We start from the raw sequence: 27,118 nt of genomic DNA on the forward strand, positions 1-27,118 counted from the left end.
CTCTCCAAAAAAAATACAAAAATTGGCCATGTGTGCCTGGCGTGTGCCTGTGGTCCCAACTACTAGGGAGGCTGAGGTGGCAGCACTGCTTGAGCCCTAGAGGTTGAGGCTGTAGTGAGCTATGAGCATGCCACTGCATTCAAACCTGGGCCACAGAGTGAGCCTGTCTGAAAAAATAAAGATAAAAAATAACAATAGTTGGCCGGGCGCAGTGGCTCACGCCTGTAATCCCAGCACTTTGGGAGGCCGAGGCGGGCGGATCACGAGGTCAGGAGATTGACACCATCCCGGCTAACACGGTGAAACCCCGTCTCTACCGAAAAAAAATAGAAAAAATTAGCCGGGCGTAGTGGCGGGCGCCTGTAGTCCCAGCTACTCGGGAGGCTGAGGCAGGAGAATGGCGTGAACCCGGGAGGCGGAGCTTGCAGTGAGCCGAGATCGCGCCACTGCACTCCAGCCTGGGCAACAGAGCGAGACTCTGTCTCAAAAAAAAAAAAAAAAAAAAAAAAAATAGTTAACATTTATTGATGATTGATGACTTATTGTGTGCAAGACATTGTTCTTAGCACTTTTGGTGGCTTCTCACTTAATACTCCCAGTAATTCTATTTTAAAGATAAGAAACTAAGGCACAGGGACATTGGCTAGTTTATTCAAGATAACACGCTCGTAAGTGGTGGAGCCCAAGTTTGTGGTCCTAACCACCATTCTCACTGACTTGGAGTAAGCAATGGAAGAAGGGCGGGTTTTGTGGGAAAGAGGCATTGGTTGGAGATGTCTAAAATGGAAATGGTTGTCAAGTCCAAGCACGGTACTGGAGAAAAGGTGGCTGGGGACAAAAGTTTGGGAAATGTTGCAGTTTAAAATAGGGGAGTGTTGTGGGAGAAGAGCCTAATAAAGATGACTAAAAAAATAGGTTAGAAAAGCCAGGCTAATCAAGAGAAACTATGTCCATTGAGTATACAGAAATAGTAAGGGCAGAAATCAGTAATTTATTTTGCAAAACAGATGAACAATACCAAAACTGATTATCTTGAAAACACCAATAAGGTACACCAAAGAGAGACAAGATGCAAATAAACAAAAAGAATGAAAATGCAGGCCGGGCACAATGGCTCACATCTGCAATCCCAGCACTTTGGGAGGCCAAGGCAGGCCAGTTGCTTGAGCTCAGGAGTTCCAGACCAGCCTGGGCAACATGGTGAAACCTCGTATTTACCAAAAATACAAAAATTAGCTGGGCATGGTGGCGTCCACCTGTAGTCCCAGCTACTTGGGAGGCTGAAGTGGGAGGATGGCTGGGAGGTGGAGGTTTCAGTGAGCCAATATTGCATCACTACGCTCCAGCCTGGGTGACAGAGCCAGACCCTATCTCTAAATAAAATAAATAAAAAAATGAAAATTTAAAATCTGTTCATCTTCCAGTGTTCACTTTAGCTCAATGAGAAGAGTGGTTAGTAGGACGGACCTTTTAAACAAGAGTATAAACTATATGTGCATAGATTTGATAATGCAGTTGAAGTGGATAAAATTCTAGAAAAAGTTAAAATTCTAAAGTTCCAGAAAAGAAACAAAAACCTTGAATATGGCAATAACCATTAAAGAAATTGAAACAGTAAAGATACCCCCTAACTCCTACCAAAACAAAAAGTAGTACAATGTTAGTACAGAAAGATTTGTTTAAAACTTGGCTGTGTTGCTTATTAGCTGCGTGACCTTTAGCCAAGAGAACTTATTTGAAATCTGTTTTCTTATCTGTAAAATGGGGACAACAAAACTCATGTTACAGCTCCTAGGTATCAAATGAAATGACAAGCCTTGATAAACTCTAAGGTACTAGACACAAGTTACTGAAATTGTTTGAAAATTGGAAAAACATATTTACCTAAATATAAGTATTTGTTGTACTTCTAACATGTGCCAGGCTCCGTAATTTGATATTTGGCGCTGAAGTTTAATATTTAACTTACCTGGACTAAATAGGAAATAAGCTAGAAAAGACAGCCCAGGAGATCTTTTTGACACATCATCCTAAACAACGAAAATCTAGTTGCAAGTAGTCACATATTAAAAGACCTTGTTCAGTTGGGATTGCAACTAACGTATTTGTTTCAGACCTGAAACTCATTATCAGAGCATATACTGTCATCCTACTATTTATTGTCTTAGTTAACAACAATACAGAAATTTTATTCTTTGTCACTTATGAGTGATCTAAGTGTGATATTTTACTTAGAAAGAATACTTTCTTAGCTCCAAAATAATCTATTCTAAATCTTTTAAGATTAAATACATTTCTTATTTTAGAATAAATGCTGCAAGAATCATCTTTGTAGTACCCTGAAAAACTGATGGCAAATTTCAAAATATAGTATTAGAAATTACTGACTCACACGTAAAGAGTCTCTGGTTTTCAAAACACTCTTTTACACATTATTTTAATATTTATAGCATTATCAGCATCCTGAGTAGCTTAGAACTTTTAAAAAAGTGTTAGAAGATGCTTTAGCAACATATAAATTATATATTTTTTCCTAGTAGCCTATGCATATAGAATAATTAGGGACATTTTCTGGGCCTTATCCTTTGTTTGCTCTATGTAATCTTGATCTCATTGTCATCTTCCAATTATTCTGTAAAATACACTGGCAACTAATCTCTATCACAGGGGTGATGAGAGAAGTGGACTGCTATGGACTGTATGGGAATGTAAAGAACCTAAGTTCTTCCCAATGGATTTGCAATAATTATTGTAAAAATCTTTTGTCCCCTACAGTTCCCCACACTGCTTAATAGCCACATGCCAGTGCCAATCCCCAGTCTGGACAGAGCTGCTTCTCCAGTACTACTTTCTTCAAACTCTCAGAAATCCTGATGACGTCTGGCCACAATTAAGGACTCATTAACTGATGAAACAAATTTGTCCCCATGGGCTAGTTTACCTGTGTCATGAGAAGGACATTGTGAAACTCTGTTAATTTGGTTTGCACTTTTCATAACATGGATAGTCTAGATTTATGTTAGCATTTTAAAAACTGTTTTTGATATATTCAAGTATATATGAAAATCTGTTTTGCATTAAGTGAATTTTAATGTTTTTGTTTTTATATCCTTTTAGCTCTTAAGTGTTGAACACTGTTGACAGTGAAGAACTTTTCTTAATGGTTTTCAGTATAACTAATAAGGATGTGAAGCTTTTTTCTCTTTAGTTCTGAGTATACTAAACTGTGTGCTTATATCGACTATAACCAGCTGTGCCTTCCTTTGCATTTAATGTAAATGATTTATATATTTTTTAGTATTAAGAGGAAATGTTTGAAAGATGAAAATTAGTATCAAACAGCTCTCTAGTAGAATTTCATTATTTTTCACCAGTGGGCAATATGAAAGCACATTCATATCACGTTTTCTTTTTTACTTTCAATTGTGTAAGAATTGCCTTAGAACCTCTTTTGAACTGAAATTCAGTAAATGTCCAAGTAATGTTTTTATAATAAACTAAGCCATATTTAGACAATAAACATTGATAAAAGAAAATGTTCTAAAGTACATTTTCAAAAGAATGAACCTTGAAAGGCTAGCCTCCTTAGCTGTTTACAGTATCTTTTAGATGCCTCCCAGACAAAAATCTGAGATGGAAAAGCTACATCAAGTTCATGCTATTCCAGGCCCGAGAATATCTCCTAGGTTAGCATATTCTTATTTCAAAAAATTAGCCCTGGTTTTCTCAATTTTCCATAGGGAATCCCGACCATCTGATATATTTACTGTGTCAGTATAAGTTGGGGTTCCCCTGGAACTATAATTAACATTTAAAAAATCTAATGCTTTAGAAGAAGCTCACAGAGTGGTGTTGAACCCAAAAAAAAAACAAAGAAACCATTTTTAACACTAGGTATCTTCATCAGTATAGGTAGGTGTTCACAATTTTTGATGGATCAAAAACTTGCTGTAATACAAATAGAGAACTGGAGGTACTACAGGCCTTGCTTGTGGAAATTGAGAGAGGATACACTGCTTTATGTATTACTAAAGTTATGGGGAGAATGAAGGAAATCTGACAGATGAAAAATTCTACAGGAACCTCATCATCATCGTGGAACTGAACTGATAACAACTTGGAACACTCCAGTAAATTCTATTGTGTAATGTAATTTGGAGCAGTGATAATACATATTTTCTGTTCCATCAGAAAATCAGCAGGCACCAGTCCAAAGGTACCACACCTGTACATGAAGAAGGAAAGTTTTAATACAAGAAAACTGAAAAGCACCAAGCTTTAAATTCAAGATTAATTATAATCCTTAACTGTTAAGTGATAAAAACTAACTTGAAATGTGACTAAATAACTGATCCAAACTGGGCATTAAGTGGCAGGATTATGAGAAAGGATAAAAAAACGAGGTTTGAGAAAACACATTTCTTGAATTTTCAGAAAAAAAATTTAGACTATTGCTTTGAAACTTACAAATTCTGAGGTTTTTCAATTGGAATTGAGCATCTCTGTATGTGGGGATGTGGGCCCTTATCAAGGGATAAAAATCCAAACAAACACTCTAATATGCCTCCTTGACTGTAATGACACTGGTTCCAAAATTCACAAATAGACACACTACTGTCCCCCCACCCCCACCCCATAGGCTTAGAATAATTCTGCACCAGAATAAAAGGAGCTGTTCCAGGGAACTGATATTTACTGAACATACCAAGTTAGTGCTAGAAGGGGCCTTTGAGAATGCTTCCCACCACCTGTTTCCAGCTCAAGACAGGTGCACAGCAGAAGCTGGGAGTTGCCTAAGGCTGCACAGCTCACTGAAGGTAGAACAATGATTGGTGCTCAGTCCAATTCTGTCTCCCCCATGCCTGGCTGTAAGTAAAACTATGTGTTATTAGTAAAACAGACAAAACAGATAAAGACAGAGCATTTAAAACTGTGTTGTCAGATACGAGAACACATCCAAAATGCATCATTCTTATAGACAAACTAAAGGAAGTTAATGTGCAAAAATGTCAACCAAAAATACTTTTAGTATACTTGTTTATGTAAATGCTGATTGGAAATATTTAAATGACTATAGATCTGATTCTTACTTTCTTTTCCTTTGGAAACTGGGATTAATGTATGCTCTAGATCCATTTATTAGAAATGCAAAAATACTACAATTTTTTGATGGATGAAAATACTCCTGTAACACAGATAACTGGAGGAACTGAAGAATAACTCATTCATATAGCTCTGCCTCATTGTGTGTGTGTGTATGCATGTGTGTGTTAGCAGAAGTATTTTACTCAGAAAATAGGTTTCAAAGAACATTAATGACTTTCTTTTCCTTTTTATGTCTGCTTAATCAGTGTTAAACTGCTATGGGTAAAGTTTTATAGAACTATATAACCTGAATGTTGGTCTCTTTGTACACATCTTTTCTATGACTGCAAATCTTCATTCACTTTATGTATCATTTTTATTGTCATATTATTTTTGTTCAATAAAAACTTTGTGATAAAAGGTGTTTAGAGGTAACTGGATTGGCTTACTTCCATTTGCTTGGGGTGACCCAAACCACTTTTCCATATGGATACAAGTTGGAAAATGAGTCTTGTCACCTACCCTTAAAGATAGCACATCCAAAAAAAAAAAAAGTGCTTTACATACACATATTTTAAGAAATAAATGTAATTATTGAGGTTGACTTGTGGGAGAATGGAATGGGATTGAAAAGCAGACCCCTGATCTTATTTAAATAAGTTCTATCAACTGCTCTGTATTGAGGAGGAGGAAGTGAGAAGATAGGGAAAAGTCAAATCTACCATTTATTCTTTTAGCCATTTTGTTGATTCAGGGGAATGTGAACTGCTAGGCTTGCTGATAAAGGTTATTATTTCTCTTGGTCTCAATACCAGGCTGACCTGGCTGTGGTTTTCATGGGTGATTCAAAGCAGTCTCCACTCAGGGTTTGATATAGGGAGACTGGTGTGAGGGGAGGGGAGGGGATGCAGGGAGAAAGAGCAGATTAATGCAGTCCCTAAACAACACATTCAGTATCACTAGTGTGCCAAAAGGCCACAGATAACTCATAGCTGTATATAGTATAACACACGTGGCGGTAGGGAATCATTTGCTTACTGAAGAAACATTTAAAAATCGACTATGTTCCAGGTGCCATTTTAGAACTAGGGGATGGAAACCTGATCCCTGTTCTCATTAATAGATTTGCTTGGTTCTGTTTATACATAAGAATTTAACCGGCTGGGTGTGGTGACTCACGCCTGTAATCCCAGCACTTTGGGAGGCCCAGGCAAGTGGATCACCTGAGGTCAGGAGTTCAAGACCAGCCTGGCCAACATGGTGAAACCCTGTCTCTACTAAAAAGGCAAAAATTAGTTGGGCGTGATGGCAAGCGCCTGTAATCCTAGCTACTCTGGAGGTTGAGGTAGGAGAATCGCTTGAATCTGGGAGGCGGAGGTTGCAGTGAGCCGAGATCGTGCCACTGCACTCCAGCCTGGGTGACGAGCGAAACTACAACTCAAAAAAAAAAAAAAAAAAAAAAAAAATTCAACCAAATCAGTTTGTAAAATGCCCTTTTATGCTTAAATACCCACAGGGTCTGTGCCGCCCCTTCATGTTACCTGGGATTATATGACCCTGCCTAAAGGATTGGCACTGAAGAATACACTATGTTTAGTTACCCTCTCCCAGGTGCGTCAGATCTCTAAAACATGTTTTTATTTCATTGCTGGATGGCATAATTTCAGTTAATGATAGCAACCATTTGTAAGGTTGCTGTCATGCCAGGCACTGTTCTAAGCATGTTACATGGATTATTTAATCTTCCTAATAAACCTATGAGAGAAGTACTATTATATACCATTTTACAGATAAGGAAATTGAAGCCTAGAGTGATTAAGGAACTGGCTCAAGGTCACAGAACTGGCCAGATTTCAAACTGAACATTTTGATTGAGAGGCCATGATCCTCATCTATAGGACTTCCAACAAATGTGAATTAGCAATTTACATCTTCACATAGAACAGTACCTGGTGCATATAAACCTTTCAGACATGTTTGCTATATCAGTGTTTCCTGGGAGAGCAAGCAGATTTTCTGTCATCAAGAAGCTGGCCCTACCTAGATTTCTCTAGTATTGACTTTATTCCTAGACCCACTCCCCAGTGGTGCGTGTGTACCTGCATATCTGTGTGTGTGTGTGTTGAGAACAGCTTGACTATAGGTTAGTTCTTAAGATTTTAAAGACACGTTTTAGCCAGCTAGGAAGAAAGTTTCTATCACCAATTTTTGACAGCTACATTTGTCTTTGGTTGACTCAGAGAGGGGACGAATCCAAGTTGATATTACGTAACTGACAAAAGATTTTTTAGAATTACTCAGAATTTCATCATGCATGTGTGCCTTAATTTGATCAGCAAATACTACTGTTCCCCTAAAATGTATCAGGTACTAGGATAAAGAAGTGAGCAAAATGCAATCCTTTCCTTCATGGAGCTTGTGGATTAGTGAGAGGAAATGACGTGTGATTAAGTGTTGTTGCAGAGTGAAGTATAAGGATGGTATTGGGAAGGAAGGCAGTTAAGCAGCAGAGCACATAACCCAGTCTGTGGTAGGGTAGGTGGGGCAGAGAAGGCTTTCTGGAAGAAAAAATTACATTGAGAATGAATGAGTAAGAGTAACAAAGAGAAGAGGCATAGATGAACAAGCAGAGGAAAGGGGATGTTTCACAATGAGGTGAAGTGTGAGGAACTCAAAAGATCAATATGGCTGGATTTACCCTCACAGAGAACAAAGCCTATAGTTCATCATCATATGAGACAGTAATGTAGATACCAGTAGCAATAGAGTCGAAATTGAAAAGGGAGGAAGGAGGAACACTTCTAGATCCCTGAGGAGTAATGACACAGTGATTAGCTACGATGCTGTGGAAGAGCAAGATGGCAGGATGGGGCCCTCAAAAATAAACTTTTTCAGTGTTTCTGGAATAACAGTCCATCATCATCATCCAGAGATGAGCTACACAGCCTGTAACAGTACCACGTCACCCATTCATCACTTGACAACCTCAGCTGTATACATAAATGAGGAAGAAAATAACAAGATAAAGATGATCCTTAAGACTATTTTGACTGCTAGAATGTGGAACTATTGTCAATATAGCTGGAGAAATGGCTGGAGAGTGGCACTGTTTAAACTAGCACTGTTCTAGGAAAGACTCAAAAGAGTCCCAAGGGAGTCTTGCGTTAAGTCCCAAGTCTATTCACTAAAATTCCATAGGTCAATCAGAGCCCGGTGGAGCCATCCTTCGGTAAACATACGAGACTGATGGCAGATGCTGTTTCCCTTACCCTCTGAAAGGTGCTGCATATTATCCAGAGGGTCAGCAGCTACATCTTCACATCTTTATGATCCAGCCCAGGTATCTCTGCATCACTACTGCAGCAGAGTTAAGGTGGGAGAAAGTAGCAAGAGCAGCCATCAGGATTCCTATTCCAGCCTCAGTCTTTCTCTCCCTGTCCCCCTCTCACAGATGCACACCTGCATATCTAGCCCCCACACCCACTCTACTCAACAGAGGTTTAGTTTACAGTCTTTGAAATGGTAATCTTTCAAAAATGGGTTTTCAAATTAGTAGAATTTTCCCACTTCTCTTAGGGGGAACCCACCAATGAAAAATCCTCCCCATCATCACAGGTTGAAATTTTATATTCTCTTCTAATCAAAGTAGCTTTATAATCAGTGGCTTGGTCACTTTCTTTCTGTTTGAGTCTAACAGAAAATAGGTAACTTCAGTGGTTTTCTGGGTCAGTGATGGAGAAACTGATAATTGTAATAACTTCAGTTGGGAATGATGACAGCTCAGGGAAACTCCTGCCTATCTGACTAAGCCCAGAATCTGAATTTAAGATTAGAAAATAGTTTCAGGCCAGGCGTGGTGGCTCACGTCTGTAATCCCAGCACTTTGGGAGGCTGAGGCAGGTGGATCACCTGAGATCAGGAGTTCAAGACCAGCCTAGCCAACATAGTGAAACCTCGACTCTACTAAAAAGAGAAAAATCAGCCGGGTATGGTGGCATGTACCTATAATCCCAGTTACTCAGGAAGCTGAGGCAGGAGAATTGCGTGAACCTGGGAGGCGGAGGTTGCAATGAGCTGAGATTGCACCACTGTACTCTAGCCTGGGTGACAGCCTGGGTGACAGAGCACAACTCCATCTCAAAAAAAAAAAAAATTTTTTTTAAAATAGTTTCAGCTTTACACTGAGCAAGAGGGAAAAATGTTGTACCTTTCTCTTGGGTCTAAAGTAATGCATTAAAAACTTTGGAAATTTCAAGTTTGGAACATAGAAAAGTATGCAAATTCTTCAGCAGCCTTGCTTGAGGGCTTGTGTGAACACTTAAAATTCTGATATGGATGAACTTGTCAATCAAAAAGAATCAATGTAAGAATCTAGATTAGAATATTTAAAAAATAAAACCACTGACATTATAAATAATAAATTAAAAGGGATTACATTTGGTGGTAAATATTTTAAAATGATAGGAACTGAAAATAACTAAAAATATATAGGCAAAGAAAGAAGAAAATAAAAATGGTACATTACCAAAAAAAAATCAAATACAAGGCAGTATGGAGAAACTGAAGAACAAAAAGCACATAAGACATACAGAAAACAGCTAAATGGCAGAAGTCCTTCCTTATCAGTTATTATTTTAAATGTAAATGTTGTAAAGTCTCCAATTAATGGGCAGAGATGGGCAGGATGGATTTAAAAAATGATCCGTCAATATACTATCTACAAGAGACTCACTTTAAAAACACAGACACTGTATTTTTACTTTGAAGAGGCTGAAAATAAAAGAATGGAAAAAATATTCCATACAAATAGTAACCAAAACAGATATGGGGTGGCCATATTTTTGTCAGATAAAATAGACTAAAGTATCAAAAAAAAGTTACAGGAGACAAAGGACATTATGTATTGCTAAGAGGTTCAATCCATCAGGAAGATAGGTAACAATTATAAACACATATGCACCCAGTAACAGGGCCCCCAAATATATCAAGCATGCACTCACAGAACTGGAAGGAGAAATACGACAATCCTGCAAGAACAGCTGGAGATGTCAATGCTCCCACTTCAATAATGTACAAGAGTCAGATCAGTAAAGAGAGAGAGGAACTGAACACTACGAACCAATTAGACCCAACAGACACATACCAAACACTCTATCCAACAACATTTTTCATAGAATGAGACATACTTTCTCAAGCATACACGAAGCATTCTCCAGAATAGACCATATGTTAGGCCACAAAACAACTCTTAATACATTTTTAAAAACTGAAATCATACAAACTATCTTCTCTCACCACAATGGAATGAAACTAGAAATCAATAACAGAAATAAAAAGGATTATAAGAGACCACTATGAAAAAGTTTATGTCAGCAAACTGGTTATAACAGATTAAATGGACAGATTCCTAGAAACACACAAACTACCAAAACTGACAAGAAATAAAAACTCTGAATAAAATTAATAAACAAGGAGACTGTATCATTAATCAAAACCTCCGAACAAAGAAAAGCCAGGACCAGGTCACCTCACTGCTGAATGCTACCTAACATTTAAGGAAGAATTAACACCAATCCTCAAACTATTCCAAAAAACTGAAGAGGAGAGAACACTTCTTGACTCATTCTATTAAGCCAGCATTACCCTGATACCAAATCGAGACAAAAACTCTATAAGAAAAGTAACTACAGGCCAAATACCTTATGAATATAGGCAAAAATACGCAAAAAATATTAGCAAACTAAATTCAGCAGCCTATTAGAATTACATACCATAACCAAGTGGGATTTATCCAAGGAATGCAAGAGTGGTTTAACATATGAAAATCAATGTAATATACATCAACAGAATATAGAAAACAATATGATCATCTTAATTGATGGAGAAAAAGCATTTGAAGAAAACCCAATAGTCTCAAGATAAAAATACTCCATAAACTAGGAATAGAAGGGAACTTCTTTAACACGTTAAAGACCATACATAGAAAGACACAGCTAATAGCATACTCAATGGTGAAAGACTGAAAGCTTTGCCCCTAAGATCAAAACAAGACAAGGACATGTTCCTTCATCACTTCAACATAGTACTGGAAGTCCTAGACAGAGCAATTAGGCAAGAGAAAGAAATAAACAGCATCCAAATTATAAAGGAGGAAGTAAAACTATCGTTCCTTGCAGGTAACAAGATCTTATGTGTAGAAAACCCTAAAGACTCTACAGAAAGCCTGTTAGTGCTAATAATCAAATTTAGCAAAGCTGCAGAATACAAAAGGACCATACAAAAATTACTTGTATTTCTATACACTAGCAATGAAAAAGTCTAAAAAGAAATTAAGAAAACAACTCCATCTACAATAACATCAATAAGAATAAGATGCTTAGGAATAAATTTAAGAAGGCAAAAGACTTGTATGCTGAAAACTACAAAATGTTGCTGAAATTATAGATGACCTAACTAAATGGAAAGACATCTTGTGTTCATGGACTGGAAGATTTAATATTATTAAAATTATAATACTACCCAAAGTGATCTATAGATTCTAATTCAATACAATCCCTATCATAATCCCAATGGTGTTTTGTTGTTGTTGCAGAAATAGAAAATCCCATCTTAAAATTCATATGGAATTTCAAGAGACTCTGAATAGCTACAACAATCTTGAAAAAGAACAAAGTTGGAAGACTCACATTTTCTGATTTAAAACGTTCTAAAGACATTAATCAAAACGTTGTGCTACAAACCCTTATGGACAGACATATAGACTAATGGAACAGACCTGACAGCCCAGAAATAAACCTCCCATCTATGGTCAACTGATTTCTGAGAAGGGCACCAAGACCATTTAATGGGGAAAGGACAGTCTTTTCAACAAATGGTGCTGGAAAAGAAACTGATATTCACATGCAAAATAAAGTCAGACCCTTACTTTATATCACATATAAAAATTTAAATGGATCAAGGCTCTAAATCTGACAGCTAACAATATAATAAACTCTTAAAGGAAAATATAAGAGCAAATATTTATGACCTTTGAAACGTGACAATACTTTCTTAAATCACCAAAAGCACAGGCAACAAACAAGAGATAAAATGGATGTTGTTAAATTAAAAACTTTTGGCTGTGTGTGGTGGCTCACACCTGTAATCCCAGCACTTTGGGAGGCTGAAATGGGCAGATCACAAGGTCAGGAGTTCGAGACCAGCCTGGCCAACATGGTGAAACCCCGTCTCTACTAAAAATGTAAAAATTAGCCGGACATGGTGGCACATGCCTATAATCCCAGCTACTTGGGAGGCTGAGGCAGGAGAATCGCTTGAACCCAGGAGGCAGAGGTAGCAGTGAGCCGAGACTGCACCACTGCACTCCAGTGTGGGCAACAGAGCAAGGCTCTGTCTCAAAAAAATAAATAAATAAAAATAAAATAAAATAAAATTTTTGTGCAACAAAAGGACACCAAAGAAAGTGAAAGAGAACGCAAAGAACAGGAGAAAATAATTACAAATCAAATACCTCATAAAGGTGTAATAGCCAAAACACATGAAGAACTCTTAAACTCAATGACAAAAAGACAAGCAACCCTATTTTTAAAATGGACAAAGTACTTGAATAAACCTTTCGATAAAGGTTTATCCAAAGCAAACAAATGGCCAAAAAAGTATGAAAAGATGTTCCACATCACTAAGCACTAGGTAAATGCAAATAAAAACTACAATGAAATACTACTTCAACCTATTAGAATGAATGTAATAAAAAAGAGGAAAAAGAGAATTAGCAAGGATGAGGAGAAACTGGAACTCTCATGCATTACTACTGCAAATATCAAATAGTACAGCCACTGTGGAAAACATTTTGGCAGTTCCTCAAACAGTCAAACACAGAATTATATGACCCAGCAATTCCACTCCTAGGTGTATATATTCCCCAAATAATTAAAAACAAGGACTCAAACAGATGCTTATACCCCAATGTTCACACAGCATTATTCACAAAAGCCAAAAGATGGGATATCCTAGTGTCCATCAACAGATAAATCGATAAACAAAATGTGTATAATCATAATAGAATATCATTCAGTCATGATAAGAAATGAAGTTCTGATACATGCTAAACATGGATGAACTGTGAACATCATGCTGAATGAAATAAGCCAGACCCAAAACGACAAATATGGTATGACTCCACTTATTTGAAATACCTAGAATGGGCAAATTCAGAGAGACAGAAAGTAGATTAGCAGTTACCAGGGGCTGGCGGGGAAGGGTAAAATGGTTCAGAGTTTCTGTTTGGAGTAACGAAAAATTTTAGAAGTAGATAGTGGTAACTGTTATACAACTTTGTGGCTATAATTATGCCACTGAACTGTACACATACAAATAATTACAATGCCGGATTTTAAGATTATATATATATCAACACAATTTTTAAAAGATAAAAACAACCTACATAAATTGTCCCAAGTCCAAAAGATAGATTACAACATGTTAACAAATAGCCTTTCAAATGAAAGTTGATAAAGCCTCAGACAGAATGCAGCCACTCTACACACCCAGAATGACACATCCAATGTGTGTTCACAGTACCACTTGGAAAGAAAACATAAAAGGCATCTTCTCTTACCTTTAAGAACCTTATCAGTTTAAGAGGAATCACAGGTATTCAAAGTTCCAAGTTTCGGAGTTTCAATTCCCTTCACTGCAATGTTTTCAGGATCTGAATGGTGCTCGAGTATCAAAAATAAAACAAAAAAACAAACACTTGTTTGCTTGCCAAATTCCTTAATAAAATGAAGAAATATCCCTAGGAATTCCTAGGAAGAAACACTTTATGTAACAAATGGATATATATTTTCACCTTTTATAGGCAAGAATTAAGCCTATGAAAAAACTGTATGTCAAATTTGCAACAAATCAAATATACATTCTATGAAGTGACAAATTTGATACTTTATAACTGAGAGTGCTATAAAAAAAACCCAGCAGAAATTACTAAGCAAATGATTGGCACAAACAGAAAACAATAACACCTCTAGCACAGTGAGACTTCATTATCTTAAGAATGACCCATAAATGAAAAGGACCCCACTCGGCACAGCCTTCATCCCCAAGAAAGAACTGTGACTCAATAAAACCACATTTTAACAACATGGAGATTTTGTTATTATAAATTTCAAAACAAAATGAAGGAATTTCCACATATTTATAACCTTCAAAGTACAATATTAATACATGTCTGTCAGTTAGAAAGAACAGCAGTTTGTTAGGCTACAAGGTTTAACATAAAACCAATTTACAAATGTGAAAAGCAGTAGTGGTCCAATATTCACCATTACACATGAATCTGTTTCTTCCAGAAATTTTTTTTTTAAAAATTAAAATTTCAGTATCATGAAATATTAAAATAACACCCCAAACATGCCACAATCACTATTCACAAATAAAGTTAAAATGAAATATACAAAAATCCACTTAATACTGTTAAATAACAATAAACTACAAGATTTCCTGAACAGAAATGGTAGGACCCCTGAATGTTTTACAGTGAATTTCAGGAAAAGAAATTAAGTTATGACTATTTTCATGACATATAAGGCAAAAATTTACACGACCATTTCAAAATATACCAATTAAGATTTATAGTTTGTAAGATGCACTAAACAAATAGTCCTTAAAAGTGAACACAAATGCTTAAAATACTGTTACCAACACCAAAGTGTGTTTATGATGTTCAAAGAGATGCATAATTAAAACTAATATTTAGTATCTCTGGTAAACAGATAATACCCACAATAATTTCAAGCAATCCTGTAAGTTCTCATTTCTCTTGTTTGTAATTTATCATGGCTCATTTCAAAGACATATTACAGCTTTTAGCTGATTCCAAGTGAATGTTATTGAAACACATAGCCCCCAAATGAAAGAAACTGTTCCCCAATGAAGTATCATCCTTTCTAATACAATAAATGTATTTAAAACAAACAAAGCAAGACCTTTCGCGTTTGAACGGACTTCTACGGTTAAGTTTTAACTAAATTTAAAACACAATGTAAAATAGGTAAGTGTATTAGTATACAAATATCCAGTAATATGCAGTAGACGTTCCTAAAGTGAGGAACAGGTAAAAAATAAATAATTTTGGAGCTTTAATTTGTTGGTGTCTAATGTGACATCCTCAAAATGTCAGGGATTCACTTGCTTGAATCAACTTCTGCATCACATGCTTATCTAAACATAATGTGCTTGTCAATCTCTTAGCTACTCTATTTGCCAATGTTCATTAAGAAATTATATAGTATAAACTTAAAAGTGTTCAAGATGGCTCACTTATTTTACTATTAAGCAAAGCTAAATTTACATTCCAGGAAACACTGCAGTTTAATTTTAAAAACAAAAAATGCAGCAGTAAAACAATTCGTGAGGAGAAACAGATGCATTCACATATAATAAAGCCACTGCAACTTCTTCAGGCATTCAATTGTTGTGTTAAATAAACAGACAGTAGTTATTTAGCAGCAATGATTCCGCAATAAATAATGCACTGTGTTTCTCAGTCCTGCACAAAAATTGCAGCTACAGTTACATCAATAGCTGTAACCTACTGGCTCTAATGGCAGAGAAGACCTTAAAACCGACTGTACAAAAAATTGTCACACTGTGACAACAAATATAAAAACAATCTGTAGGTCTGAAATAAAAAGACTCCACTGTGAAGAGGACAGTGTAGGCAAACGGAGATTCCAAGTCCACCAAAAGAAATAATTGCCTTCAGTTCTGAGTCCTTGATTGGTAAGAAAGGCTGGGGGCTGGGGCTGGGCTTGAAACCATGTTATCAGACTTAAAAGAGCATGCTCTGTCTTCTGTTCTTCCCATGTCCTAAAATATAAAGTCATTTTATGAGGCAGTTCAAGGTTCAGTTTTATCCCACATACAGTTATTTGGTGACTAGGAAGCTAATGTTCCCACCATCAAAAGCTAATATTCCATGGCAAGAGTGATCAGCACTGTCTTAAATGACCCTTCTGTTGATGGGGTCAGTCTACAGCTTCTATGCTTCGAAGTGATGAACCTGATGACTAGGGAAGCACAAGATGTGTCTTCTGCCTCAGGTACCAGGGATGGCGTGTGCAGTGATCAAGCCAGGTCACTTGTAAAAGGTCTTTGTGCCATCTGCAGCTTTCAGGATCCCTGACTTGACTGAGTCAGATTTTTCTCTGAAGATTTACTGAGCTGCCCACATCATACAGAAAAGTGAGTACGTGCAATGCTAAACATAAACAGTTGTGGAATGCACTGTACATTGGTTTTTACATCAATAATTTTACTGATCAATTTATAAACCAAAAGCTTGGTTCCACGCAAAAATTCATGATCGACACGTGAAATGGTTTATGACAAACACACCTGTCTCTGGATAAGAAGAATTTCGAAAACCCGGGTCCTTTTGCAACTGAATCTCTTTCAAACTGAATATTGATACACCTAAAATGCATAGACAAAAATTACTAGGTGAAGGTCTAACATTAAAACAAACACAACCCAACTATCAACAAATGTTTATAAAGCATATACTGATTCAATATGAAACCATTTTACAAGGTGATAGCCCTGCTGAAATTTTTCCTTTTCGTCCCAGTGTGTTGAGGAGAAAACTAAATGAATGAAGCAATCCACCTTTAGAACCTTTCTTCTCCCAACTCTGTGTCAGAGCAGGCTGTGAGCAAGTGTTTCTCTGAGGAGAATATACACTGTCTGCTCCAGGACTTTCTGGGGTTGGGAGATCCAGTCAAAATATATTATTATACTAGGTGTTAATTCTCTCTGTCCTTTCTCTGTCTCCTTACAATGACATGAAGGCATGAGGCTCTCAAGCTATCTTCGGAATTTTAGCGAAAAACAAGGGAAAGGTTTGTATAACCATAACTGCCTACCTCAAAGTAAAACTTGGTATTAATAATGAAACACAAATACGTTTTTCTTTTTGAGACGGAGTCTCACTCTCTCACCCAGGCTAGAGTGCAGTGGCATGATCTCGGCTCACTGCAACCTCTGCCTCCCAGGTTCAAGCAGTTCTCCTGCCTCAGTCTCCTGAGTAGCTGGGATTACAGGCACGCGCCACCACACCCGGCTAATTTTTGTATTTTTAGTAGAGACAGGGTTTCCCCATGTTGGTCAGCCTGGTCTCGAACTCCTGACCTCGTGATCCGCCCACCTCGGCCTCCCAAAATGCTGGGATTACAGGCATGAGCCACCGTGCCCAGTGAAATACAAATATCTTTAAAACAAAACTCGTCATTTATCTCTTTCATTTCCAATCTCTGTCAGAGAGGTACTCTTTCATTTAAATATATCCAGTAAAGTTGAAGTGAAAAGTATTAAGGATTTTTTATTCCAATTAGCTTTGTCACTGACTGCTACACAAGCTTTGATGAATCAATATTGTCTAATAAATGAGAATAGGAAATTAATGAAAGCTTTTGGCAGCTTAGTTCCCAAACATTCTTCTAATTCCCCACTCACCTTACTCTATTTTAAAGTAAAATACTGTGGTAATCTAAAAATAGAATGTTACGAGTAAAATCAACGTTACTCAGGCATGGGAAATCTGCTATTACAGTGACTTTGACAATATGCTCACTGCTGTCATGGGGACAGTAAAGTCAGTGTGACCACAATAAAGGAAAATCATCTTTGTATCTTAAGAAAAAATGTATTTTCACAAGAAAACAATTTATGTTTCGGTTATGCTTCATTAGTTTTTGTTTGAAATTCACTTTTAACAACGCTAAATCAAAGCTAGATTGGGCCTAGGGACAATGCCTGTCATCAGATGGCATGTTTCAACTAAAGTCCAATAAGATTAATGATCCTTGCCTAGGTACTATTGGTTTCCTACAGAGGAGTGACAATGTGCTCAGTGTTACAAGAAATAACTAAATCATAGGGAAATAAGACACACACCTCCCTTCAAGAAATTCTAATCTAACTATAGAAAAGACTAGAATCTTAGGCTTAAAAATCAATAGCCATCTCCCCAATCACCCCAGTCCCTAACCTTGGACAAATAAAGCGGGGAAAACACTTTAGGATTTCTCTTACTTTCTGGTAAAGCATGTATTCTTGGTCCCAGACTTCGAAAGTACACATGTTTCATGGCCTCTTCAGCTGAAACCCTTTTCTTAGATTCATACTGTGAAAAAGCAAAGAACTGCTTCATTAGCTTTTTCTCTAATTACTGCAAAAAGTAGGAGATGGGCAAATTAGCATTTAGAGCTACTTTAAAAAAAATCTTGATTATTTAATATGATGACTATTTTTCAATCAACAATTTGGAATACTCCAGTTATACTCTAATTTGAGTCGCTGTTGAGATTGTGTAATAACATCTCAGTTCCACATTTCTAAGATAAGGCTGGATCTTAAACAAGAATTTACATTGCTTGTATTTTCTGAAGCAAAGAAAAATTAAAATATTTGACCTGTGTAGTTACTTCTCTTCATGAACACCAAAGGACTGGTGGACGTATACCCAGTATTTTTATGGCAGCCATTCTTAATTACCTATCCAATACTCATTTCCCTTTTTTCTTTGATGATACAACCTAGGTTTGTTCAAGGTGTCCATCAACTCTGATAGATGAATCATGAATCGTAACTGTTTTAAATTTAGGCTAATTATGACAATCCTGCTCCCCAATTCCCAGTCTTTCCTACAATTAATGTTCTGGCCAGTAAGACTTGGAAAGAAACCTTGTAGGGGTTTCTGTAAAGCTTTTGCTTCCAAGTTTCAAGAGGACTAATGTGGCTGGTACTACCCTTTTCGTCCCCCCTTATTCCTGCTTTGGAGGGAAATATGAATGGCATTTGGAGGCAGAGCATCCTCCAAAGGCTGTAAGTATAAGGAAAAGAGAACATATAAGAGAGCATAGAGAGCATCAATTGCAGAGAATGTGGCCTTGACACAGCTGATCAATGCCAGTAACCAACTACCTCAGACTGTTGTAGGTGACAAGAGACCCAGACACATTAGGAGAAACCATGTTTTTTGTTTTTTTTTTAACTTAAACATGTGCCTTAAGCATGACAAATAATTTTATTTGTCATTAACAATACTGAGGAAGTACTACTGACCCCATTCTACACACGAAGAAGCTGAGGCTTAACAACCTATTTAACAATTACTATAAGATCTGACTTACCTGAAGAAATTTTGTTATCAACTCAATTCCTTCAGAGTCTAACCTAGAAACAACAAAGAACAAGTAAAATTTATTCTCTCTTAGCTGATAAAACTTTTCAGATAAAACTATTTTCTAAGTGTTTTAATCTGCTAAATTTAAATGCCCTAAAATAGTCACTCTTGTTGCCTTCAAATAGACTCAAACCTGTTTTAGTCTTAAAAGACTGGCCTTGCTATTTGTTTAAGGATAAGCCATAAATAACTTGGCTTCAATTTGAATTTTCAATATCCAAGAACAAATTAAAGAATTTAAAAAATCACCATGCTGTCTCAAAACAAAGTAACTTCAGTATTAAGAAAGCTTAAATATATCACTTTTCACAGTCTTTCACTAAACGCAAGTATATAAGAGCATCATTTTCCTATTATATAGGTGAAAACAGAGACAAGTGACCACAAAATGTATCACTGTTGTTCAAGACAAACACAGAAATGAGCTATTCAACAAATTTTTACAGAGTTGTCTGCTTAGCACCGGGTACTAGAAGGTATTGAGTTCAATTTAAATATGCTACAATAACTTCATAAAACTTCATCAATGGTGGCCGGACGCAGTGGCTCACGCCTGTAATCCCAGCACTTTGGGAGGCTGAGGCGGGCAGATCACGAGGTCAGGAGATCAAGACCATCCTGGCTAACATGGTGAAAACCCGTCTCTACTAAAACTACAAAAAATTAGCCGGGCGCGGGGGCGGGCGCCAGTGCCTGTAGTCCCAGCTACTGGGGAGGCTGAGGCAGGAGAATGGCCTGAACCCAGGAGGCGGGACTTGCAGTGACCCGAGATAGCGCCACTGCAGCCCGGCCTGGGTGAAAGAGGGAGACTCTGTCTCAAAAAAAAAACCAAAAAAAACTTCATCAATAAGGGATATAAAACTAATGACATAATAAAGATGAAATTAGTATAACTAGGGGTAGTAGGGTTAGGGATTATCTTTTTTTTTTTTGAGATGGAGTTTCGCTCTTGTTGCCTAGGCTGGAATGCAAAGGCGCGATCCCGGCTCACTGCAACCTCTCTGCCTCCTGGGTTCAAGCGATTCTCCTGCCTCAGCCTCCCGAGTAGCTAGGATTACAGGCATGCACCACCACGCCCGGCTAATTTTTTGTATTTTTAGTAGAGACAGGGTTTCTCCATGTTGGTCAGGCTGGTCTCAAACTCCCAACCTCAGGTGATCCGCCTGCCTTGGCCCCCCTAAAGTGCTGGGATTACAGGCGTGAGTCACCGCACCCAGCCTGGGATTATCTTAATGGAATAATCTCTTGATCAGAAATAACAGGTTCTATCTTACACTGCCTTTCACTGGTAGAAGTACAATTATGAATAAAGTAACATTTTCTTCCAAGTGCTCTCAAGTGGGTCCTGTGGATGCTGCAGTCTAGAAATTCTATGTTGTTTGCCATTTTAGCACATATCCAGAGTTCCCTGGGCACAGACTAGGCACTACAGTCATGGAGACTCTGCTTCAAAGAAAAGCTTCAACCTTCTACACTGAACATTACCAAAAAATAATTAAAGGACAAAAATAGAATTTATGCTACTTGGGAGAGACATGCAAAAAAAGCCCAGCACGTATTATTATTCTTCCTAAGAAAATCTAGTTAGAATGGTATTAGTTGCTATAGTAACAATAAGAGTACCAACTCACATAAATACTTTAAAAATATTTTTGGTGTCATAACTGTTTTGCTCTTCCTTCCCTAGCTTGAAAATAAAAGGAAGCAGAACAAGTGTGTTATGTTGTAAGCAATGTGAATGCCTTTGGGTTAAAATAAATGATGTCCTTATTTGGTATCTTGGTGACTTTCAAAATTTGGGGGGGTTGGGGGCAGGGAGATGGAAAATGCAGTCAAAGGAGTTATTCTATGTTATCTCCTGAAAATATAATACATTCCACAAGTAAAAATGTTCTGACTCAAATTTTATTGGGAGCCTTGGATTGATCTTGGGGTAGGTCTAAGAAGAAACTTAAATGAATGGCTGACATTTAGATGTTACATTTTGCTAAGGAATCGGACAGAGTTTATATTCTTCAAATATGAATTACATCATTAACACTGGTCAAAATACTGATAGGTTACCTTGTGTTATAGAGTCAAGATTTTACTTACATAACCCTTTCTTAGGTTTTTGTTAAGTAAATACAGAATAATTCTGTAGAAAGCAAAACAGGAATTTCATCATAATCTTTGTGGTACGGAATAAGGCATTAATCAATGTCTTCTTTCTGGGAAAATTAACTACATAAACTCTAGAATTCTAATACATATACAGTTCAAAATTAAATAAGATCCTAAAATATGTAAGGATTATGTGTATTATGTATTTTTTCCTGAATCCTTACTATGGCTAATCCTTCAAAAGATTGAAAAGAATCATGTGTTCTCCCCCCTTTCACATAAGAAAAAAAAATACCTGGGTGCGTGGTTAATTAGAGGCTGTGGTTTATATTTTGGAAAGTTGTAGTTCTTGAACTCCTCATTTGAAGAAATACCTGGCCAAGTTTCCTGAGATGGAGTTCCTGAATTAAAAAAAAAAAATTAAATATTTATAAATATATATAAAATTTATATATAAAAATTATATATACATATATATAACAAAGTGTCTTAGAGAACAATTTACATTTACCAGATGACTTAACTATTTCAACTGCAATTGAAATGACAGAAATAAATGTACATGGACTTTTTGTTTGGACTTTGCAATGATACTGTAAAAAGGATGCCTGGCCCTTTTTCTATCCAGTTGATACCAAAAAAGGTAGCAATATTCCTTAATAATGTGCTGACATCCAATTTTCCATACTAATTATATTCTGTTTTTCCATAAAATCTTTATTGCAAAGATAAAACTTAGCAGATGAAGTTACCTAGAAGGATCTATCTTCATAGTGTCCATTCTAATTATTCTAAGTAACAGCTGTTTATGTTAGTCTCAGTATCTAATTTTAAAATATGTATTTTAGAGATACAGTCTTATCCAGCTAGTCAATTGTGGGTGCAAAATTACTGGGAAAAGATTTCTTCTGTTACCTAGCAGTCGGAAAATTAAGTGCAGTTCATCTTCCACAGTTGATCCTGGAAATAAAGGTCTTCCAGAAGCCATTTCAAAGAAAATGCAACCAACACCCCTTTAAAATAGATCATGAAAATAATTTAGCAATTCATTTACATATTATGAAGCACAAGAATCTTTTCCTTAAGATTGCCTCTCTGCAGAATTTTGCACTAGCCTGTCAGAAAACCTCCTGAAGAGATATTTTAGATCTAACTAATTTGTTCGCATTTACCCTATTTGTCTCAATTTCTATATTGCTATATCCATTTTTCCCACTTAAAATGTCCAACTCTCCTTTGCATAATCCTTGAAGAATAACACTAACAACAGCTAACAGTGACTGAAGATTTACTATGTGTTAGAAATGTTTTTTAAGTGCACCAATTATCTCACTGAATCCTTGTATTAGCAATAGTGTAGACCATGGATTGAACAGCAAAGACAGGAGTGGGGAAAAACAACTGAAGAGATATTATGGTAATCTAGGAGATGACAGTGACCTAAGCTAGGCAGGAGAAATGGAGAGAAACAAATGATTCAAGACGTTTTGATGCAGGAAGCAGAGGTAGAACATGTTGGTACAAGGTGCTGCGTGTAAGAGAAGGAAAAGAAAAGGATGGTGGTTCAGACAACAGAATGGTGGTTCTTAGAACAGTCATCTAGGAACCGTATGTACGCACATAGTTTAAGATATAATCCTTCCATTAAAGGGCTCGTAATCTAGCAACTATATATAAAAGTAAATTTTACATATTGTTATATAGAAAGTAAAATGATATAGTTGCTATGGAAAATAGTATGGTGGTTCTTCAAAAAATTAAAAGTAGAATTACTATATGATCCAGCAATTCTACTCCTAGGTATATATCTAAAAGAACTGAAATCAGGCCAATGCAGGAGGATTGCTTGAGCCCAGGAGTCTAAGACCAGCCTGGACAACATGGTGAGACAACGTCTCTTAAAAAGAAAAAGAGAAGGAGAGAGAGAGAATTGAAAGCAGGGTCCTGAAAAGGTATTTGTATACCCGTGTGCACAACAGCATTATTTACAATAGTCAAAAGGTGGAAGTAACCCAAATGTCCATCAATGGATAAATGGGTAACAGAATGTGGAATATATATTTAATGGAGTATTTTTAGCCTTAAAAAGGAAGGAAATTCTGGCATACACTACAATGTGAATGAACCTTAAAGACATTATGCCAAATGAAATAAGCCAGTCACGAAAGGACACACACTGCATGATTCTACTCATAAGTGGTACTTAGAACAGTCAAATTCATGGAGACAGAAAGTATTATAGAACAGTGGTTACCAGAAACTGATGGTGGGGGAGGGGAATAGGAAGAAACTGTTAAATGGGTACAGAGTTTTGGTTTTGCAAGATGAAAAAAGATTCTGGAGGTAGATAGATAGTGGTGATGGTTGCATAACAATATAAATATACTTAATGTCTCACAACTGTATACTTAAATTGGTTAAAACGATAAATTTTATGAGTATTTTACAATATTAAAAATTAATTTTAAAAAGTTATATGAGACATTTTATATAACTGTTCAAGACAGCAACAGAAATCGGTATATGACTTATTACCACATGAAGAACACAGAATATAAATGCAACCACAGTTCAGAGGACGGAACTGCCAACAGAAGCTAGAGTATATTCAGGAAAGGATTTATGAAAAGCTGTGCTTTGAACATTACTAGGAATGAGCCCAAGTTAGAGCACCGGAATGGGCATTCCAGATGGGTGGACTGGTATGAACACCAAGAGCAAAGGTAGGAAAGTCCACATTATTCCTGAGATATAGTGAGTATGCCATTTTGCTAAAAGGGAACATTTGTGTTGAGAAACAGTCTGAAATAAGCTGGAAAAGGTAGTTTAGAGACATCTTATGGAAATCCTTAAGTATCAGATTGAGGAATTCATTGTACCTCATTCTATAGGTAATGAAGGGGGTGGCAATAATGGTGTTTGAGTAGAAGAGTGTCAGGATCGAAGTGGTGTGTGAGAAAGATGACTACGATATTTTAATTATTACTTTTAGTTCAAGTTAAAGCAGAAAGGTTTTGGTGAATATTAAATGATAAAATGATAATTTTGTTTTAAATTACTATGTATCAGATACTCTTGAGTGTCTCATAAAGCACTCTTCTGAGTGTTCATTTAATCTTAACATCACCTACAACACTTCAAAGTAGTTATTGTTACTATTCCTATTTCCTTAAATGAGGAAACTGAAGCAAAGGCCAGTAATTTGAATAAAGTTATCACATAGTTCTAAACGGCAGAACTGGTATTTAAACCTAGGTAATCTAATTCCCATGCCAGAACTCATTAATCACTGTTACATTATGGCTCTTTAAAATAATACCTCCTTAAAGTATATACTTATCAATACATCCTGCATTAACAGTTACATTCTTTCAAAATTATAAATGTCAGTGACATCTGTATATATTTACCACATGTCAATCTGTGTTGAGTACTCCGAGGAACCAAGAAGCACATCAGGTGGCCGGTACCATAGTGTGACAACTTCATTTGAGTAGGTCTTTGTGGGAACTGACTTGGCTCGGGCTAGTCCTTCACAGGGAAAATAAAACAAAGGGTTAAGAAAAAGCTTTAATGGATCTCTCAGACCCTATTCTCACCATGACTCCATTCAAAGGGATGCCTGAGATGGTTAATTCGTAGCTTCATGAGGCTTCACCACCATTAACTTTATGAATTTGTTGAGTGCATGTGGCCCTAAGTCAGCAAATCCTTACATAGTTCAACTAAACAAGAATTCCACAACCAGAGACTATGCTTACTTTTATGTTTGAATACACCTGGTAAAGTATTCTGGGTGAATCTAAACTTAAGATGTTTTCCTTCTGTCCATGAATCATGATGCCAAAATTATTTCTCAGCTGCAATTAAATTAATCCATAATAGGCCAATGACATTGAGATACACAATTTTACTTCTAACAGCTATGAGCTTTTGTCACCTTTTAACCTGATTCCAACTTTCATTTGCTATACCATTTTTTATCAAAAACTGTAAAGTTATTGGTCCATAATCTCATTGAGATTTACTGACAAATCGACTTACAGACAATTTCCTTGGAATAAAATTACAGTGCTGTTCTGTACTCCCTTTTTAGGTTTTAAGTTACATGGATGATTTTGGAGTAAGACAGACTTCATTGTCCTTGGATATTATTAATTGCTGTTTACGTCAGGGGTGTCCAATCTTTTAGCTTCCCTGGGCTACAATGGAAGAAGAACTGTCTTAAGCCACACATAAAATACACTAACACTAACAACAGCTGTGACCTTTAAAAAAAAAAAATCGCAAAAAAATCTCATCATGTTTTAAGAAAGTTTACGAATTTGTGTTGGGCTGCATTCAAAGCCATCCTGGGCCATATATGGCCCATGGGCCATGGGTTGGACAAGCTTGCTGTAAGTGATATAAAACATTTGCCATTCCTTTGCTAATTTAATATGGAATCTATTGATAATCCAGAAATAAAGGCTAGAGTTTACAACTTTATCTCCTGTGTCACTAGTGTGAGAGAGTTGCTATTACCTTGAAGCCTCTAAATTATGATCTGAAGAAGCAACTTTAAAAAATATCTGGAAAATTACAAATTTATTTTGCCAAAACAAGGAAGAATTTATTTTTAGGCTGAGATTGCTGTTATATATAACTCTGTATATCTGATTAAAATATTAAAGAAAAATGTCACAAAAGAAAAAATCAATACTTTTATTTTACTGAATAAGGTTACAGAAACAATGTCAGAAATTTAATTAGGCAGGACTCATATACTATTTCAGTTCAGTATAATGGTGAAAGGTTATATAACTGGAACAATGTTGACATTACTTCATTTAATTACAAGTTTTACTCTAGCATCTCAACTTGGTGAAGTAAGTCCAACAAATTATTTTCATACCAATTTTGGTAATTAATTAACAAGATGGAAGTAGCTTTCTGACTTCTCTTCTTGATATTAAAAGTGGGTTATAGGAAGGCAAAGGACAGGGTTGCAAACGTGCTTATCCTGTAACATACCATATCAAGGCAAATTACCAGTTATAGTTTCCTCAGTATCCTACTCTCCCACTCCTGAGAGGATTCCGAACTATGGTGTTTGTCTACATGGCCTTCTAGTTCACAATTAGAATTTCAATATTGGTTGGAATGAAATGAAACAATCTCTCCTAAACCAAATTAATTAAATGTGATATGGTATTATTATACAAGCCATTTTGTATGATTAGTGAAAAGATGTGTCTATATCACTAGTTCCTAGACTTCTCATTTTCACCGATCATGGGAAAAGGGTAGGATTTTCAGACGGACAGAGAACAACTTATAGATAGTATAAATACACCAAGTTATATGACCCTCTTTCACATGGAGTCATATTTACTATGCAACCAAAAAAAAAAAAAAAAAGAAATAGAGACAGAGTTGAATATACTATCTCATGGAATAATCAGAATTTCTTGTTGCCTTGTGGGTAAAATTTGCCTGGCTTGCTTTGTAGAGGTTGGAAGCAAAATTTAAATCACTCAGGGTATTCCCTGATAAAAGTAGTTGTTGTTTTTTTCTTCTGCTTTTTGAGACAGGGTCTTGCTCTGTCAACCAGGCTAGAATGAAATGGCTTGATCATGACTCACTGAAGCCTCAACCTCCCGGGCACAACTGATCCTACCATCTCAGCCTCCCAAGTGGCTGGGA

General features: G+C 36.5%; 2 protein-coding genes across 4 annotated transcripts in view; one reads left to right on the forward strand and one right to left on the reverse strand.

Annotated features, from left to right (window-relative positions):
- Window positions 1–5,509, forward strand: part of ELK3 (ETS transcription factor ELK3) — a 75,316-nt gene extending 69,807 nt beyond the window's left edge. For all 3 annotated transcript variants that reach the window (XM_063646600.1, XM_063646599.1, XM_054442309.2), the window contains one exon: window positions 2,776–5,509. In XM_063646600.1, coding sequence (XP_063502670.1) covers window positions 2,776–2,874 — 99 coding nt within the window. In that variant the 3' untranslated portion in view covers window positions 2,875–5,509. The remainder of the gene's footprint in view (window positions 1–2,775) is intronic.
- An 8,708-nt stretch (window positions 5,510–14,217) lies between these two features.
- Window positions 14,218–27,118, reverse strand: part of CDK17 (cyclin dependent kinase 17) — a 115,907-nt gene continuing 103,006 nt past the window's right edge. Inside the window, exons 11-17 of the mRNA XM_054442307.2 lie at window positions 24,844–24,964; window positions 22,349–22,446; window positions 21,729–21,834; window positions 19,278–19,320; window positions 18,178–18,268; window positions 16,483–16,560; window positions 14,218–15,954 (exon numbers count right to left, since the gene is read on the reverse strand). Coding sequence (XP_054298282.1) covers window positions 15,917–15,954; window positions 16,483–16,560; window positions 18,178–18,268; window positions 19,278–19,320; window positions 21,729–21,834; window positions 22,349–22,446; window positions 24,844–24,964 — 575 coding nt within the window. The 3' untranslated portion in view covers window positions 14,218–15,916. The remainder of the gene's footprint in view (window positions 15,955–16,482; window positions 16,561–18,177; window positions 18,269–19,277; window positions 19,321–21,728; window positions 21,835–22,348; window positions 22,447–24,843; window positions 24,965–27,118) is intronic.

The sequence above is a fragment of the Pongo pygmaeus genome, chromosome 10 (genome assembly GCF_028885625.2).
Source record: "Pongo pygmaeus isolate AG05252 chromosome 10, NHGRI_mPonPyg2-v2.0_pri, whole genome shotgun sequence".
In the NCBI taxonomy this organism is placed as follows: domain Eukaryota; kingdom Metazoa; phylum Chordata; class Mammalia; order Primates; family Hominidae; genus Pongo; species Pongo pygmaeus.